Source organism: Trachemys scripta, chromosome 1 (genome assembly GCF_013100865.1).
Source record: "Trachemys scripta elegans isolate TJP31775 chromosome 1, CAS_Tse_1.0, whole genome shotgun sequence".
Taxonomy (NCBI): domain Eukaryota; kingdom Metazoa; phylum Chordata; order Testudines; family Emydidae; genus Trachemys; species Trachemys scripta.
The window spans coordinates 104,529,883-104,549,023 of record NC_048298.1 but is presented as its reverse complement, the minus strand read 5'-3'; the positions used below and the strand labels follow the sequence as shown (position 1 = coordinate 104,549,023).

The window sequence follows — 19,141 nt, the reverse complement described above, 5'->3', positions numbered from 1 at the left end:
TGGAGTGACAGTAGCTAGCTTTCTATTATAAGCCTGAAGTTCAATTCCAACCCTTACTCCTCCATCAACTTCCCCTAAAAGGGATGAACTCCACATGCTACATTTCATGCCAAGGTAGAACTTGAGCAAGTTCTTGAGAAGTTTGTGGGGTTTTTAAGTTCAGGAAAGGAAGTTTAAAGTTATGGTGTCTCTGGGTTGTTTCTCTTCTACAGTGCTTGTCCTCACTATATTGGCTTGTATCACCTGAATGGCTAGGCTTTTAAATTCCAACTTTGTATGTATTGTTGGCTTTGTTTTTAGTGTTTTTTGGTGAAGCATTGAGTGGAAATTACAAAGATAAGTACATATACCATCACAAATTGTTTTTATTACTCCACATTAAGATAGTCAGGGAAGGAGTTAACTAGAGACCTACTTGAGCAGAGATATAAGAGGAAAGTAGTGGAAGACTGTAGGAGGGGGATTGAAAGGACTAGAAAGAGCTTCCCCAGCCGTGTGGTGAAGACTGAAGGACTGTAATGCTAAAGAGTCTTTCTATGTTAAGGACAGTTTGTCTCCCTTGGTTGAAGCAAGCCATCCTTAATTTGATGACTTGCTTGTTGATTTTGATTTGGATCTTTTTGGAATGGGTTGAAGAGGGCCCCAGTTCTGACTCCCTGTACTTTGGGTCAGGGAGTAGAAATTTGCTGTGGAGAGGTGTGGCAGAATGCAGTATTTTGTGTCGAGTTTTTCCCCCTCTTTGTGTATTGCTTGAAGCTATGGCTTAGGTCACTCATGCAGAGGTATTTTTTTACATGTTTATAGAACACTGTTATGAAATTTTCTAACTATTAGTTGATTTGCTGATGATGCCAAACTGTTTCTACAACTTCTGGCAAAGCCAGAGATGGAGAAAGATGTAGAATGATGGGGGATACATACAGAGATGGGGAGCCTGGAGGGATGGAAGACTGGATGACATCACTCTGTGCTGCCTAATTTTGGACTGGGGGTGTTTTGTTTAAGGAAGGAAGAGTGGTTGCAGAGTGCGGAGGCAGACCAGAGAAGATTGGCAGGGCATGTTGAAGAGGATTGGAGAGGGGGAGGAACAGGGTACCTGGGAGATACAGAGGGCAACATGACGTTAGTGCAGGGGTCGGCAACCTTTCAGAAGTGGTGTGCCGAGTCTTCATTTATTCACTCTAATTTAAGGTTTTGCGTGCCAGTAATACATTTTAACGTTTTTAGAAGGTCTCTTTCTATAAGTCTATAATATATAACTAAACTATTGTTGTATGTAAAGTAAATAAGGTTTTTAAAATGTTTAAGAAGCTTCATTTAAAATTAAATTAAAATGCAGAGCCACCTGGACCGGTGGCCAGGACCCAGGCAGTGTGAGTGCCACTGAAAATCAGCTCGCGTGCCGCCTTTGGCACACGTGCCATAGGTTGCCTACCCCGTGTTAGTGTATCCTACTCGCATTCAAACTTCGAAGACAAAATTTTATTAGATATAAAACTAATATAGTTTAAACACTTTATTGTGGATAAATCTTTCCCCTTGATGAGATCTTGGTAGCGAGTAATAACTCCTGCTGCCCATTGTAGCAAAAGGCGAATGTTATTACTCAATAATCGGTTTCCAGCTATTAATGTTCACTTTGATAGCATTGTAAAATAGTGCTGAAGATGATTCTTGCTTTTTATGTGCATACTTACAGTATTTATCACTTTATGTTGGCAAGAAGAACATTTTGGTGATATATAGATCTCTCTCTCTCTCTCTCTCTCTCTCTCTCATAGATAGATGTATGCAGTAAGTACATTGCTGTCTGACTTTGTTACTTTTGCTTCTGTATTTTAGCTCTATACAGACTTTGATGAAATTCGACAAGAAATAGAAAATGAAACAGAGAGGATTTCAGGAAATAATAAGGTTGGTACAAGATGAACTCCACTCTAGTTCACAGAATATCATAGTTTCTAAAATTCCTTACTGTCATGGGGTACTCGATGGTGGCACCTCTTCCTGGCTCTTCAGGGGATTAGCTTTCTTCCAGGTCTGACACCTCTCTTTGCAGGGTCTCAGCCTGTTGTCTTCTCTCTCGCTCTACAGCCCCTCCCTCACTCCAGGAACTGCAGCTTCCTCTTTGTGACTCAGCCCTCCTGCCAGGTCACTATGTTGTTTCCCCTTCTGGTGTATGGAGTCACAGTGGACCAGCTGTCCAGGCAATGCCACTCCATCAGTGCCTTGTAGGGGAACCCAGGCCCTCTCACAACTTTAGGTTCCAGACCAGGGACTCTACAACATGCAGCCAAGGGCTGCTCAGTTCCTTCTCTCCCTGGACTGCTTCCTACTCATCTCTAGCAGGCTTTCTTCTCTTCCTATCTCTCTGCTAGGTACATCCTTCTCTCAGGGCCAGGACCACAGGATCCTACTCTTTCCTTAGGTTCCCTCCTTTCCTCTCTAAAGCACAGAGGGTCGCTGCAGCCATTTTCTGCTCAGCTGAATGCCGTCTTCCAATCAGGGATTGCTTTGGCAGCCTAAACCTCTCATGTGTGGCCATTAATTGGTCCTTTTTCAGCTTTCTTGGCCCTTTTGGGGCTGATGTGGGGGCAAACACCCCATCCCACTTGCAAAAAATCTGGTGGTTAAACATTGAGACAGGCTCATACAACTCCAGTGTACAGTAAATAACATAGTGGATCTACTAGCACATGTAGTTCACATAGTTCTGAGGTGACACCAGCACTGCTATGAAATTATTATGTTGGCAGAATTCTGGGTATCAGACTTCGCTTCAAAACTTGTTTATGTAGTAGTGCCACAAGGGGAAGTAGTCTCCACCTCCCTAGGTCGAACCCATATGGTGTTTATATAAACAGCTTTGTGTGTATGTATGACACTTTGTTTAGCTTGTAAAATCAGCAGCCACGTTTATGTGCATATGTGCTGTTGCTGAAATTTGTTTTATCCATCAAGTAGGAGAAGGCAGGATTGCACACACGCAGAAATTGGTTGATAAACTGATGACTTTATTTCTGGACAAATTCTTGTGTAGAGGTCTCTGGTGCAGGAGTTTAATTTTAGTAAAGAATTGGCTTTCTGAGTGGTATGTCTAGGTAAACAAATCCTCTAACTCTAATTCTTGGTGATTTTAATGTATTTCTAGGGGATCAGTCCTGAACCTATTCACCTTAAAATTTTTTCACCGAATGTTGTCAATCTGACTCTTGTGGATTTGCCAGGAATGACAAAGGTAAGAGACTGAATTTTACCTTTTGATTTGCTGCAGGTAGATTATTTTTGAGGGGGGCAAAATGACCTCTGTTTTGACCATTTTGTACCATTTGATAAATCATCTAAGATTCCCTTTAAAAACAGAAAATGTTATTGTCCATCAAGTTGACCAGCAATTCTGTATGGCTTTGAAATTAAGTGTCCCCATCTTGTGATTAGAATTTGGATCTTTGGTAGTGCTGTACACTGAGGAGAGAGGGTTTTCTTGTAAAGGTTATGTCTACACTGCAGAAAACAAACCACAGCAGCGAGTCTCAGAGCCTGGGTCTGCATACTTGGGCTTGCACTACGGCTCTAAAGATAACCATGTAAACATTCTGCTTGGGCTGGAGATTGGGCTCTGAAGACCGGAGAGGGAGTTGGGCTTTAGAGGTCGAGCCAAAATGTCTACATGCTATTTTTATCACTACAGTACAAGCTCCGTGAGCCCATGTGTGTAGATCTGGGCTCAGAGACTTGCTGCTGTGGGATTTTTTTTTTCTTTTGCAGAGTAGATGTACACTAAGAGGCTTGGAAATGTTGTGGAGGTAGCATGCTTGGCTAATAGGAGAGGTAGCACTTTAGTGTCAGCAGTAACACCTGTAGTTAATTAGGTAAGTATTGACCAGAATCAAAATGACACCTCCCCCTCTTACAGAAGTGGCAATGCTTGAAGAATTGTGTAAAGCAAGGAAACAATGGTGGAAACCGTCTCAGCTCTGAAGGACACACAGGGTGCCCTGAAAGGGAGGAAATATTCAGGTCCCATATGAAAGTTTTTTATTGAACTGTAACTTTTTCTACAGGAAGGGGGCTTTTTTCTGGGTCCCCAATGGCAGTTAAGTGCGTAACTTCCCTAGACTTGCAGTGCAAGTTAGGGGCAGAACTGCCATTTGTTCCTTTGAAAATCTCCTCAAAATTAACATAGTAAGTTGGAGTATTTGGTTTGGTTCTCATTGTGCACTGTTTTCATGTTTTTGTACTTTTCTTATAGTATCTTCATTAGCCTGGTTTCAAACTTGATTTCTAGTCCAGAGAAATTTGGTTTTATATTGTTGTTTTTTAATAGAGAGAAGTGTGTGATTTGGATTTGCATGATTCACTCCCCCCTTTAGTTCTATATTGTTTGTTTCCCTTTAGGTACCTGTGGGTGATCAGCCTAAGGACATTGAACTTCAAATCAGAGAACTAATCCTTCGATTCATTAGTAACCCAAATTCAATTATTCTGGCAGTCACAGCTGCCAACACAGACATGGCTACATCAGAGGCACTTAAAATTGCACGGGAGGTAGATCCAGATGGTAAGCAGCAAGACATACTGGAGCCTGCATTTTAGTATTTCTCTTAAAATGGATTTTCCTAGGATTTTCCTACCATTTTCTCCAAATTAAAGTTTTGGAAAAAATGGTATTTGTTTTTCATACTAGTGGATTTTGCTAGGAAACAGTTGTATTTTAACAAATAACATTTTCCAATTGTAGCTTGTGCGATTCGGAAGCTGTTAACAATGCTGAGATGAATTAGTATCTAATTAAGGGCCTGCTGGCTCACAGGCAAGGCCAGTCCAGATCCTGTTACTCTTCTAATATGGTCATGTAATCCACTGCTGTTTACAAAGCAATATAATTGCATTGAAGAAGGCTGCTTTCATGAGAGTTGTTATTGAGTATGGCCTGCTCAGGTGATCACAATTTTGGAGGAATAAAATGTGTGTCTTGTAGCAGGGAAAATGAATACTTCTACAGTTAGTAATTGGCTGTTGCGTATGGTTCTATTCTAGTCTCAAAAGGGAGAAAATGCATTTGGTAGCATTTGGTGTTCAGATATTGCCCACTTCAGTGCCCTGTGTTTGTCTGGCAAGTCTGCTGATTTGAACTTCTTCTGAGCAGTGGATATATACTAATTTTATGTTTATGTAGCGACTGATCCAAATGAGTCCTAAAGCACTCTGCACACTTGCTGACTGTATGTATGTGAGAATCACTTTCACAACCGCTGAAGTAGCTAAAAGTATTTTATTTATTTGAACCTAGAGAAGAAATATGTAGAGACAGTGAATGTAGTTACTCAAGTTAAAATTATCCGAAGACACTGGGATTAACACCCTGTCATGCAGTTGCCTTACCTGTTGGTGCACCACCCTGCCTTGGTTTCCCCTCTTCTTCAGGGCCCAACTCAGAGTTGAAGTTCAAAACAAAATTCTTCTCCCTTCCGTGTTCTGGGGTTTCATTTATTATTAAACAAAATATATTCAATGCTTCACCCTTCTAATGTGGCTTCCCAAGTACTTTTCCCCTTGGTGCATGGGATATTTTTTCCCTTTCCATTGTGTCAGGCACAGGAAGGTAGTCTCTGCTTGGGCCTCTTCAGGCAAAGCCCCTCAAGGTGTCTACACTGATTAAAAATCACCTATCTGGCCCATGGCAGCTGACTTGAGTTTGTGGGGTTTGGGCTAAAGGGCTGCTTAATTGAGGTGTAGACATTCGCGCTCTAGGACCCTGTGAGTTAGGAGGGTCCCAGGGTTCATGCTGCAGCCCAAGCCTGAACTTCTACACTGTGGTTAAACAGCCCCTTAGCCTGAGCCCTGCAAGCTGAGTCAGCTGACATGGGCCAGATGCAAATGTCTAATTGCAGTGTAGACGTACCCTCAGGGGCTCCATCCCAGGTCCCACCTTCTTAACCCCTTTGGAGAACCTCCTCCTAGGTCTTTCCTCGAACCAGGGCTGTCTGACAGGGCAACAGATCCTGCTTTTTATTTATTGCCTTGTTCATATGATCAGGCATATAACCCTAGGACTACTTTCCATAATTCCCAGCCTTAAAGGTTTGAGGCCTGTAACAGGTGTGCTGGTCTGAAGCTATTATTATACGTCCTTATTCTTGCAAAAAGTTCTATGGGATTTTTTTAATGCCTGCCAGTGGTCAGGACCTCTGATCTGCATCCATTTGAAAGATGGCTCTTACAATAACAGCTCAGCGACAGCTAACGCAGGGCTGAGGTGCTGATTCAGTATAGATTTGGGGACAGTACTGAATACTGAATTATCTCTTCCTGCAGCACCTGGTTTGTTTGCTGTAGCCTCCTATCCCAATACTTACCCAGTCAAACTCTGCTTAGTTTACCAGGTTTCAGAGTAATAGCCGTGTTAGTCTGTATCTGCAAAAAGAACAGGAATACTTGTGGCACCTTAGAGACTAACAAATTTATTTAAGATGTTAAGGCTCCAAGATAGCCTAAGTTTTATTTATTTCTAAAGCATTTCATGGAGTAAGCAAATCCAGTATACCGACACAGGTTTCTTTCCACATTTGGGTCTAGAGATGTTCGTATCTAAGTATAAAGTTCTTATTTTCCTTGAGAAACATCTGATCATATACTTTAGAAACTGGTTAAATCTGTTTCATTGTGTACAGAATAAAATTAATAATTTTTTTTTCTAGCCATTCATATAGTGGTAGTATTGTAAGTGTAGCCCTTGTACAACTGCAAACAAGTCAGGGCTAGCTCTAGGTATATACCAGGGCTCTCTTCTTTCTGCTCACTCTTAAAACCTATAAGCTTGTGAGCCTAGTACTTCCTGTTATCTCTCACTCTAACCCCATCTCAGCTGACACAGTGCTCCTGTCACTGATGTCAATTATCTGAATTTCCAGCCAACGCAGCAGTCAAACCTTCTTTTCTATGCAGGTTACTGGAGCTCTGTAGAGCCTAGAATCTTGCTCATCATAGTTCTAGTCATCTTGTTCTGACTATTGCAGTCAACTAAGGACCTTCTTGAATACTTTAAGGCAGGGATGGGCAGACTTTTTGGCCCAAGGGCCACATCTGGGTATGGAAATTGTATGGTGAGCCAGGAATGCTCACAAAATTGGGGGTTGGAGTGTGTGTGTGTCGGGGGTGTGTGAGGGCTCTGGCTGGGGGTGCAGGCTCTGGGGTGGGGCTGGGATGAGGGGTTGGAGGTGCAGGAGGGTGCTCCAGGCTGGGACTGAGGAGTTCAGAGGGCAGAAGGGGGATCAGGGCTGGGGTAAGTGGTTGGGGCGCAGAAGGGGGTCAGAGGTGCAGGCTCCGGGTGGCACTTACCTCAAGGAGTTCCCAGAAGCAGCGGCATGTCCCCCCTCTGGTTCCTACATGGAGGCACGGCCAGCCGGCTCTGCGCCCTGCCTCATCCACAGCCGCTGCCCCTGCAGCTCCCACTGGCTGTGGTTCCCAGCCAATAAGAGCTGCGTGGGTGGCACTTGGGGCGGGAGAAGCGTGCGGAGCCCCTTGGCTGCCTCTGCGTGTAGGAGCCAGAGGGGGGGACATGCCGCTGCTTTTGGGAGCCATGGCACATGCGGAGTGGTGCAAGATCCAGACCCCACATCCTGGCAGGAGCTCAAGGGCCGGATTAAAACATCTGAAGAGAGAGACGTGGCCCCTGGGCCGTAGTTTGCCCACCCCTGCTCTACGGCCATACTAAACTGCTTAAGGCTGACGGACTTCTTGTAAATGACAATTTTCCTGCTGTTTTGATAGGTCGCAGAACACTTGCTGTTATCACAAAGCTGGATCTCATGGATGCTGGCACTGATGCTATGGATGTACTTATGGGAAGAGTGATTCCAGTTAAACTTGGCATAATTGGGATAGTGAACAGGTGAGTGTAGGGCAGTGGTCTCCAACCTTTTTAAGTACAAGATCACTTTTTGAATTTAAGTGAAACCCAGGATCTACCTCAAAGAAACTGTAGAAATAATAGTAATCACACAAACCCAAACACTCTTGCCCCGTTCCCTGCCCCGCCCCTTCTCAGAGGTCCCGTCTTGCTCACTGAAGGGTTGGGAGTGTGGGAGGGGCTCCGGACTAAGCCTGAGGCAGGGGGTTGGGGTGGAGGAGAGGGTGCGGGAAGGGCGTTCAGGTTGAGGTGCGGGAGGGTTATGGGGTGGGGCTCCAGCCAGGCACCGCTTACCTTAGGCGGCTCCCAGGCGGTGGTGCAGCGGGACTAAGGCAAGCTCCCGGCCTGCTCTGGCCCTGCGCTGCTCCTGGAAGTAGCCGGTTCCCCACCGTTCCCCATTTCTAGTCAATGGGAGCTGCAGGGGTAGTGCCTGCAGGTGAGGGCAGCACGTGAAGACCCTCTACCCTCCCAGGAGCCACTGCCGGACATGCCGGCCACTTCCAGAAGCGGCGTGGGGCCAGGGCAGGCAGGGAGCCTGCTTTAGCTCTGCTGTGCCGTGGGACTGTTAGCAGCCAATCTCCTGGTTTGGCTGCAGGAGGGTTGGCAACCCTATCATGATTGGCTGAGTGACTGAGACTGAGATCCACTGTCAGAGGCTCTGTGATCTACCAGTTGGTGACCACTGGTGTAGGGGATGGCAATTAATATGTTCTTTTGAAAGCTGGATCTTTCCTTAATACAAAGGAATGCTTAGGTTTCTCAAGCATATGGGTGTGGGATTTAGAATAAGGGATTTGGAGACAAAAATAGCATCTGTATTTAATTACAGAAAGAAATAAGCAGTGGGAGGCCTAGTTTCAAAATGTTGGCTGCTGTGTGGGTACCTGGATTCAGGAGCTTAATCTTCTTCCCACCTGCTTTACCCCTCGCATCTTCCATGTGAGAGCTGATACCACTTTGATGTAGAGGCTGCATGCTTAGTCTACTGGGGATGGCTACTGCCCATACTGATTTCCTATTTACTGCACAGCACCAATGAGTCAGTCCGTGGAGTCACGTTTCTAGTACCTTCAGAAGAGATGACATGTCTTCATCCCCAGTACCAAACCACCACCTTTATAGTCCGAGGAAAATGTTGACCAAACTTTGGGTAAACGTGGTTAGTGAAAGAGAGAAAAGGTTGGGGAAATGGGTTAAGAATGAAGGCAAAAATGGCAGATGTTCTGATGACTTCGGGATGGTGCTGTCAAGAAAAGTGGAAGCATGAATAAGATAATTGCACCTTACATTTATTTACTAATAGTTCTCTTTTTTACTCTAGGAGTCAATTAGATATTAACAATAAGAAGAATGTAGCTGATTCTATCCGTGATGAATATGCTTTTCTTCAAAAGAAGTATCCATCTCTAGCCAACCGAAATGGAACCAAGTATCTTGCTAGGACACTTAACAGGTACCACAGATAAATTGTCGCGCAAAATGCAAAAAGCAAATAACAAATAAAAAGATTTTAAAATTAATGTTTTAAAAAATATTTTTATCTTTAGCATCCCTTAAGTACTACTGCGTTACGGTGAAACATTGGGACGTCTCCCTTTGAAATTTGAAATAAAATTTAGTATCTGCGGTTACTGTACTCTTTCTTAGCAAATGTCATTGAATATATTTGTTTGATCATAATTGTTTATATTTTAAGTTGTGCTGGAGGTAACGAAGTTTGAAGAAGATTTCTTCCCTTTTCTAACAGAGGAATTTATACTTGCTCTATTTTTAGGTTACTAATGCATCATATCAGAGATTGCTTGCCAGAACTGAAAACTAGAATAAATGTTTTAGCTGCTCAGTATCAGTCTCTGCTGAACAGCTATGGGGAACCCGTAGAGGACAAGAGTGCCACTTTGTTGCAGCTGATTACCAAGTTTGCCACTGAATATTGCAACACCATTGAAGGAACAGCAAAATATATAGAAACTTCTGAGCTGTAAGTATAATTGTTTGTTTATAGAATCTAGATTGTGATAATTGGCATGAAACACTGGATCACATTACTTTAAAACTACAGTACTAGTAGTAAAAGCAAATCATAATATATTTAAAGATTTTATACTTTGATAATGTTAACTTTAAAATATTCAATGTGTTTGGCACAGAAAAACCTTGCAGTTAATATTTTTTCCTCTTCCTCATTTGTAACCTCAATCTTAATTTTATCTTTTTTAGATGTGGTGGAGCTAGAATTTGCTACATTTTTCATGAGACATTTGGACGAACCTTAGAATCTGTTGATCCACTAGGTGGCCTTAACACTATAGATATTTTGACTGCTATTAGAAATGCTACAGTGAGTATTATCTTAGGTTTCGTAAGGTTTTTGCTTGTCGGATTTGAAATGGGATTTTAAAAAATCTTGTCTTGATTCATGTCTGTTGTATTATGAAATTAAGGTTATGCTTAAAGCAGGAATTCTTTATTGTGTGAAGAAAACAATACATCCTCCCCACATTTTCTGAGACCATACAAGTTAAATTAATTTTAACTGAAATTAATTAAAACTAGGTCCTTCAAGAAATGTAAAGGTGTCAGTCTTTTCTTGGTCCCAAGTAATCGTAACAGTGGAATAACACATGCACTTCAAACTTTCCTAATAGTTACAAAAATAATCAGTCTTGTGCATAGTTTATAGAGCAAAGAAACTAGATTGGAATTAAGATAAGATTAATGATTGGATCTCATTACTATGATTATTTAGGCTACAGACAGGCTCAGGTCAACAACTCAGGCAACTCTTGAGTGGGGTCATTGTGGCATCAGAGGTAACTCAACCACTCACCACCTTAACTCTACAGTTAATTTGCATGCAGCAATTCTATGGGGAAGACTGGACAACATCTGTCAAGAGTTTTCACTGATAGAATATTTGATACAACGGACACTGGTCTTTAAAGGTTCAATGGTCACATAATAGTTTGGCACCCCCAAATACTTGAAAGGCGCCCCATAGCACTGCTGCCTCAACTCCTTTACCAGAGGAACTGAGGTATGATTGAAGGGAAAAGACCTTAAAGCACAGAGACTTGGGGTATGTCTACACTACCCACCAAATCAGCAGTCAGCGATTGATCCAGCGGGAGTCTATTTATCGCGTCTAGTCTAGACGCGATAAATCGACCCCCGAGCGCTCTCCCGTTGACTCTTGCACTCCTCCACCGCGAGAGGTGCAGGCAGTCGATGGGGGAGCGGCAGCAGTCGACTCACTGAGAAGACACCATGGTGAGTAGGTCTAAGTATGTCGACTTCAGCTACATTATTCACGTAGCTGAAGTTGCGTAACTTAGATCGATTCCCCCCCCCCCCCAACTCCTCCCCCCAGTGTAGACCAGGCCTTGGGGACTGGGTTCTCCCTGCTTCCCCCTTCATAGTACAATTCTCACTAATCTACCCTTCTGAACCTATAAATCACCTGCAGATTGAGTAGTTTTTGTGCAGCATTTGTGTACTAGTGAGCTGCTCTTTTAATGTGAAAATGAGTTTATATTGCTTTGGATAATTACAACATCTTCCCCGTGCTGTTTTGGGATTATTCTGTGGTTTGTTTTGTTTTTTGTTTTTAAACCCTTAGGTTACTGGTACATACTCTCAACCTTATCTTCATCTGAATATAATATTTTGATGTGGGAATAACATGATTTAATTTTGGGATTCATCATCTAATGTCCCTTTAGGGTTCATGCAGCACCTAGCACACTTTGGGTGCTATTATCATACAAATAATATCTGCCCTTTTCTTCCCTTTTCGACTAGGGACCCCGACCTGCCTTGTTCGTGCCTGAAGTTTCATTTGAATTGTTGGTGAAGAGGCAAATCAAACGTTTAGAGGAGCCCAGCTTGCGCTGTGTGGAGCTGGTTCATGAGGAAATGCAGAGGATTATCCAACATTGTAGCAATTACAGTACACAGGTAAAAGCAGAGGTTGACTACTAAGTTTAGAAACGTGTACAAGTATTTTTTTAGAAATATCATAAACTCTTAAGACCTGGCGTCAGTGCATTGCGACTTGTCTAACCGTATTGAGTAGCCTCTTTTATGGCAAAAATTCAGTATCCACATTATATACACAAACAAAAAAAGTCAGAGTTAGACTCTGTCAGTGTACATAAAAATCATTTGTGAACTTGTGTAAACACCATCGTGAAAGTGCACGTTTCCCACAGAATACAAAGGATCTTATTCATAAGGGCAGACGGTCATTGTTGGCGTGTGACTCTAATAAGGCAATAATGGATTTGGCCATAAGGTTCAGATGCTCTAGTTTTGCTAGAAGAGATGGAGATACGGTACAATTATTGAATGCCAAAAGTTAATACAATGGTTGAGATTGTTTAGACTATGATTTTAAATGCGGTAGTCTGAAAATTCAAAGTTGTAATTCCCCACACTAGACTTAATGTTTGCAGGGCCACAAGAATATAAAATTGATTCTCAGGTTTTGCAGTCCTCATGAAAATGCCGTTCTCATCTCACTGACAGCTCAGAATGAGCATAGATTTTAGCTTTTTACCCTCCACATATATCTGTTGAATGTGTTGAAGAAACTTTATTGGAAAACTTTAGTGTTGCTTTCAAAGACTCTCTTATTCCCTTAGAAAAAAGTTTAAATGATTAGAAATGTGTAAGATGCTTCCTATTTTCAGTATTTTGTAGTCTGTTAATAAAGTGTAATGAAGTTAATTACACTTTTGAGTAATTTATTAAGCCACGAATTGTTGATGGCAGAGCTTACAGCAGATCACTAGAAACTCATGCTGCTCTGACTTCAGAAAAATCTCCTGCTTACCAGGTCTCTTAACCTTGATAATTTAGCGTACGTGTTGAAATTTCTCATATTCTGAATCAACACAACACCAGGGAAGGGCTGAGACTTGCAGGAAAATGCCTAATTAAGAAAAACTTTATTCTTCCTCCCTCTTTCATCGATGAGAGAAGCCACAGCAGATTTGTATAGGAGATAGGAAGGAACTTGGAGGCACAATCAGTTCAGTGGTAGGAATCAGTGTATTATTTTTGGATGAGACATAAGCGAGGTCTGAACTACTGTACATGTGGCTATAAAAGATCTCCTCACAGTGCTATTCATTAATGGAAGTGTTAACCCCAGCAACTTGGTATGTCCTAGTTGGGTACTTTATTCTGCCTGTCTAAATTTCTCACCAATTTTAATTGGATACTGTAAACTTCTGGTAAATTCATCTCCAAATTGTCTGCATGCAACACTAATTTTAATTTACATTGGGGGATACTATCAAAGGCACAAATTGCAGTTAGGTGACTGCCATATTTTGTCTGTGAAAATCTCCCCCAAATGTGCCTAGTGGGACAACAATATCAAGCTGTAGTTACAAAATTTATAAACGATAACGGCGCATTCCCTGCTGTTAACTCTTATTGCTCATTGACTCGGTATTAACCCTTCTTTTGATTGAAATCAACAAGAACTGTAATCGCAATTCCAACTTTAAGGGCAATTTAAGTTGTTGGGTTTAGTGTATGGGTGGTGTTGGTGGCCAGTAATATAAAGGGGGTCAGACTAGATGATATGGTGGTCACTCTAATGGTGGCATTAGACTTTGACTCTATTACGTTGCTTTTCCTCCTTGTATTCTAGGAATTGCTGAGGTTTCCCAAACTACATGATGCCATAGTTGAAGTAGTGACCAGTCTTCTGCGTAAGAGGCTACCAGTTACAAATGAAATGGTAATTATCTGCTTGCTAGCAAACCATTGTTTCTATTGGTGGCTTCCTTTCTACGTGCTTTTGTTTACCATATAATCTTAAAGTTTCAAAAACATTAGACTAAACCAAAATATTCAAAAATAGAAGCTAAATCCATATTTAGGCACCTAACTTTAGGCTCCTGATTTTGAATACCTTGGCCTAATTTAAAAAAAAAAAAATCCCCCTCCCCTTCAAAAAAAGTTTTACCTAGAATTCACGTTTTAAACCTCTTAGCCTTCTATTTTCTTGCTAACATGGAAGCTGTGCTTTATCAGACTCAGAGATGCACAAAAATATGTTACTAAACTTACTCGCTTCACTTCCATAGCTGATTAGTATGGTAGACACTGATGCTGCTGCTGTGGAGTGGTAATATGTACCACCGTACATCATAAGAACGGCCATACTGGGTCAGACCAAAGGTCCATCCAGCCCAGTATCCTGTCTGCTGACAGTGGCCAATGCCAGGTGCCCCAGAGGGAATGAACCTAACAGGGAATGATCAAGTGATCTCTCTCCTGCCATCCATCTCCACCCTCTGATAGACAGAGGCTAGGGACACCATTCCTTACCCATCCTGGCTAATAGCCATTAATGGACTTATACTTACAAATAGGCCACACTTAGGGATGACCATCACACTCTGGTGTGCTCCAGCATGATCGGGTAGGGTCTGACAAAGAACCCCAATTCATGGCCTTTTTTATACCCTCCAGCTAATTTACTAGCTTTAGCAAAAACCTAGTTTGAAGCAGTTTCTCCTTGCTACTTTCCATCCTTCAAGGCCTTCTCTCATCTTCTCTCTCCCCCACTCGTTGCTTGCACAGAAGAACAGTGGGAAGGTGTGGGTTTTTCTTTTGAGACAATTTCCCTTTGTTTTGTTACTGCAGCTCTTTTACTTTTACTTTTCAAATCATACATCCTTCCATAACACTACTTCTTATTCTCACGGCCTTCATTTACTTGCTGATTGGGGCCTTTTCCCTATTGGCCACAAACTAAAGTGAATGGTATTTTCTTAACCAAAATTAGGCTAACTAATTTTTTTTATTATCCTACGATAAATGTAAAAGATAATGCTTGTGTTGTCTTGGATTGGATTTTGTAATTTAATTTCATTGCTCAAACTTAAATGTAATGGTAGTTTTGACTGATCACCATTCATAATAAAGAATGATGTAGTCAGTACTAATGTACAAAAACATGTTGGGCTGTTGCACCACTGGATGGCATCAGCAACTCTGGGACAGTCTCTCAGGTTACTGGTTCAAATGTGGTGCAGATTGCTTGTGATTGAAAGTTACTATGTCGCAGCTGTTAGGTGAACAGTGTGAAATGAGTTGCAACTTAACCCAATTCCTAGTGGACAGATGTCTGCCTGAAAATGCCATCAAGAGTGCCAGTTTGTGGGGAGCTGGGGCGGGGCAGTTCAATACAGGGAAAAGATTTAATATGTCATGATCAGTGTTCCCTCTAATTTTTCCCACCCATGTGTGGAATGAATTTTGTTATGTGCACCAATATGGAGGTGATGTGTAGGGCCTAGGGGTTTGGAGTGTGGGAGGGGGCTGAGGGCTGGGACAGAGGGTTGCGGTACAGGGCTGTGCGGGCTCCAGCTGGAGGGTGCAGGCTCTGTGGTGTGGCCAGAGATGAGGGGCTCAGGGCTTGGGCAGAGGGTTGGGGTGCAAGGCTGTGAGGGCTCTGGCTGGGGGTGTGGGCTCAGGGCTGGGGCCGAGGATGAGGGGCTCAGGGCTGGGGCTGAGGATTGGGGTACAGGGGATGAGGGTGCTGGGATGGGGCCAGGGATGAGGGGTTTGGTGTGCAGGAGGGTGCTCAGGGGCTATGGCGGGAAGAGAGGACTCCCCCCAGCTCTCACTCTCTCAGCTGCAGCAGCTCTGGGGTTGGGGCTGCAGGATAGGTACCCCGGCCCCAGCAGGTCCAGGCCGGGAGAGGGCCACCCTGGCTGCACCTGGGGCTGGACCCCTCTGACCATGCTAGGGACCAGGCTAGGGCTGGGTTCGGGCGCCCAGAGCTGGACTGGGGGAGGGGTCCAACGGCAGGTTGGGGGCCAGGTGAGATGGGGGCTGGGGGAGGGGTGCCCCTCCCCTGGCTGCAGCAGGTCCTAGGTGGGTTCCTTGAGCATCTGCGGGGTGCTAAATAGACTGCTGCACGGCCACACACAGCTTACAGGGAACTTGGGTCGTGACGGAAGAATTACCTTCTTGCCCTAAGAATTTGTCCTTTTGGGTCAGAAATGAAATGCAGCCGCAGGGCAGTGCGGGCAAAGCCTATGCTGTGGGTGTTTATGCTGTAGTGTGGATAATTAGACTGCAGTGTCTGGAGTCGCCAGTCCAACACGCTTTCCTAGCAGTAAATTAACTCACAAAATCTTAACTATGAATGACTTTTCTCCCTGTAGGTCCATAATTTGGTGGCCATTGAGTTAGCTTATATCAACACGAAACACCCAGACTTTGCTGATGCTTGTGGGCTAATAAACAATAACATAGAGGTAAGGAAAACACAGCCTTTTAAGCGATGCACTGATTATTTAGAAGGGACTCTAAGTTGAACTTTTTTTTTTTTTTTAAACCTGAACATAAATTGTATTTTCTTACAACTGTCCTGTGCCTTTATATGCTTGATATGAAAACCTTTATAATTACAACCCATAAATATAAACTTAAGACATTGCTTATATGTTCCTCTGGAGCATGTTTCTCAAGACATCAGTAAGTATTCCTTATTCTTTCTTAAAATAGCATGTTTTTAAAATATGCAAAGTGAAATAAACTCGGATAATACATTGTAAATACTAATTCCATGTGTTTCAAATGCCACTTAAAGTACAAAACAAAACTAATTGACAAGACGCAAACTGCACAGAACAGAGACGAGTACTAACTAATGTATGTTGTTTAGCACAAGTGATTGGCTTTTTTCTCCCCTAAATATCTATCTATCTCTGAGAGAGAAAATAGCCTTATAGATGTTGAGAACTGGCCATTATCCTGAGGCTTCCCACTTCTTCCTACCCTAACATTAATTTCTTCTCTCACTTCTCCAATCACATCTCTCACTGTCCATTGACTTCTAATAGTCTCCTCTTGTCTCTTATATTTTGACGCTTTTTATTATTTATTTTGTGTTATATAAATGGTAAGCTCGTTGGCGGCAAGTCTTTTACCTATGGCTGCCATCAGATTTGCGCAGGTGGACTCCCATTGACTTAATGTGGGAACAAAGTCTGTCTGTGACAATCCGATTGCAGGAATGAGGACTCTGTAAGTGCATGTAAACTTCTATAGTATCTTATACAAATTCTGAATAGCACATAATACCCCCTTTTCTAACGTTTTCCTAAAAAAAATACTGGGTCTGTAATCTTTTGTTTCTTCTAAGTTTGTAATGCTTTGTCCTTACTAGTGAGCGATCTATTCTTAATCACCATAAAAGTCCAATCTTTCCCCTTATTCACCTTGACTTGCTTCAACTGCTACTTCGTTGTTCTATAGGTAGTGCAAGTTCTCACCTTTTCCCCCTGTCTTTTGGGCCAGTAATTATCAACCTGACCATGCTGCTCTAGTAGTCAGTTCCTTATGGATATTATTTCATAAACATGCTTCGTAATGAAGACTACAGGGAATCCATCCTGATCCAAGCTGTATCTTGGTTTTTAAGGGCTGTGGCTTAGAAGCTCAATTGTTTGAGTGTACTGCAAAGATCTGTGCCTTGAATACTTTGTGCATTGAACACTTTGTTCAGTTCAGATTTTATATTCCAAATTAGATTTGGCCACTTAATCCTTCAAACTGTCTTGTCCAGCTAACAGGTTTTGATTTAAAACATCATAGTGGGGGATACAAGCTACTTTGCGATAAATTAGAGACATGTCGCTAGCATCAGTCTCTATGGTTTAGGTGCTTGTCCCTGAAGCAATAAAGCTTGAATGCGCCTTGACCCAGAATGATACATAATCAAGGTTTTTGCTGGCTTTTTTTTAAAGGAGCAAAGGCGTAACAGGTTAGCCCGAGAATTGCCTTCTGCTATGCCACGAGACAAGGTGAGTGAATATTGATTTTAAAAAAATTGTTTAATGCACCATCTTTGATTCAAAGCATGAGAACTGTATTACACACTTACGGTGCATGAGCATCTTGTTAAGTAGGTGAGATTTAATGTGTTTGCAAGTGTTAAAGAAAAAGTGGGTCATAACTTGTATGCTTAAATGTGGTTTGAGGGAGAATCTGGAGATTTTAATCCTCTATGGTGTAGTGGTGGTTTTTTTGTTTTTGAGATCCCAAAGCCAACATGATGATTCAAACTTCTAAAGCCACTTTTAAAGCTAAAGTTGAGAATGCAGCATTTTATTCTCTGGAAGAAGAAAATTAAACTGTAGCATGAGTTTATTCTCAGGCTTAGACATAGATCTTATCTATTCAATTCCAACCTTTTGACCAGTACTATTACATTACTGCTCTTTCAACTGTATCCCATCAGCTCGTTTAAGTTTGCAAGGTTCTCAGGGTAAGTTGAGTAATTGGTAAATACACATGAGGCAGCACTAAGTGACATAGAAAAGTGTACTTAGTTGTGAAAATGGGCAATCTGTCATTATTTTAGAGTATTTCATGGACCGTGTTGTGTGAAATTATTATAAGCCCAGATTGGTGCAAAACATCTTTTTCATGAGTCTCCAAAATACTGTTTAAGCTTTGCAGGAATTGTTGCAATTTGTAATTTAAAAAACAGTTAATGAACCGAATGTTAAACAAGTGAGAGAAGCTTTCAAAATGTATCCAATATTACTTTATAGGATTAACCTAGGATCTGTGTGAACCAGTTGGTGGAAGAACTGGGAGTGTTAAGCAGCAGTACAGAGCTTGTTTTGTATGCTGTTTGATCATGCCCATTACATCATGCTTTTCTGTGATTTCATTGCACAGTCAAATTTAAATCTGCAACATGGGAATTAGTGATGGTTTGGAGGCCAAACAAGCCAGAGGTATTTAATTTTTAATTGGCTGCTTTTGAAGGCCTTTGGGATTCTTCTCCTGTTCATGCTGGGCTGCTTGCAAATCCACAAGTTAAGTGTCTTTCTGGATAGCTAAGATATTAGTAGAGAACAATGTATGACTGTATTAGGCACATTCAGTGTCTGCCCTTAGTTGATTTTTTTCTGCATTTCTTACCTTCTTTAGTCTACTAAACCTCCAGGTGCATTGACATCTGCCTCCCAGGAGACCTCTACTGCTGTTTCTGCTGAGGCTGATGGCAAGGTCTGTCCTGCTCCTTCCTATTAGCACTGCATGCTCATTCCGTTGTGGTGCACCTTGGATAGTACAAAAAATAGTTCATGTACATAGTGTTTTGTCATTGATGCAGTGTTCTCTGCATCTGTCAGATCATGTGTCCTGTAGTGCTGGGGTTGCCTAGCATTACTCACATTTCATTAG

At 42.2% G+C, this 19,141-nt stretch overlaps 1 protein-coding gene across 6 annotated transcripts in view; it reads left to right on the top strand.

The window, feature by feature from the left end:
* The window catches only part of DNM1L (dynamin 1 like), a 50,105-nt gene that overhangs the window by 22,032 nt on the left and 8,932 nt on the right, over positions 1-19,141 (top strand). For 3 of the 6 annotated variants that reach the window (XM_034779966.1, XM_034779956.1, XM_034779974.1), the window contains 12 exons: positions 1,843-1,914; positions 3,152-3,238; positions 4,399-4,561; positions 7,774-7,894; positions 9,234-9,365; positions 9,687-9,893; positions 10,133-10,253; positions 11,714-11,869; positions 13,575-13,664; positions 16,105-16,197; positions 17,692-17,748; positions 18,887-18,964. In XM_034779966.1, coding sequence (XP_034635857.1) covers positions 1,843-1,914; positions 3,152-3,238; positions 4,399-4,561; positions 7,774-7,894; positions 9,234-9,365; positions 9,687-9,893; positions 10,133-10,253; positions 11,714-11,869; positions 13,575-13,664; positions 16,105-16,197; positions 17,692-17,748; positions 18,887-18,964 — 1,377 coding nt within the window. Of the gene's footprint in view, positions 1-1,842; positions 1,915-3,151; positions 3,239-4,398; positions 4,562-7,773; positions 7,895-9,233; positions 9,366-9,686; positions 9,894-10,132; positions 10,254-11,713; positions 11,870-13,574; positions 13,665-16,104; positions 16,198-17,691; positions 17,749-18,886; positions 18,965-19,141 lie in introns of those variants that run through there. The other 3 variants (XM_034779982.1, XM_034779989.1, XM_034780000.1) reach the window with 2 other exon arrangements.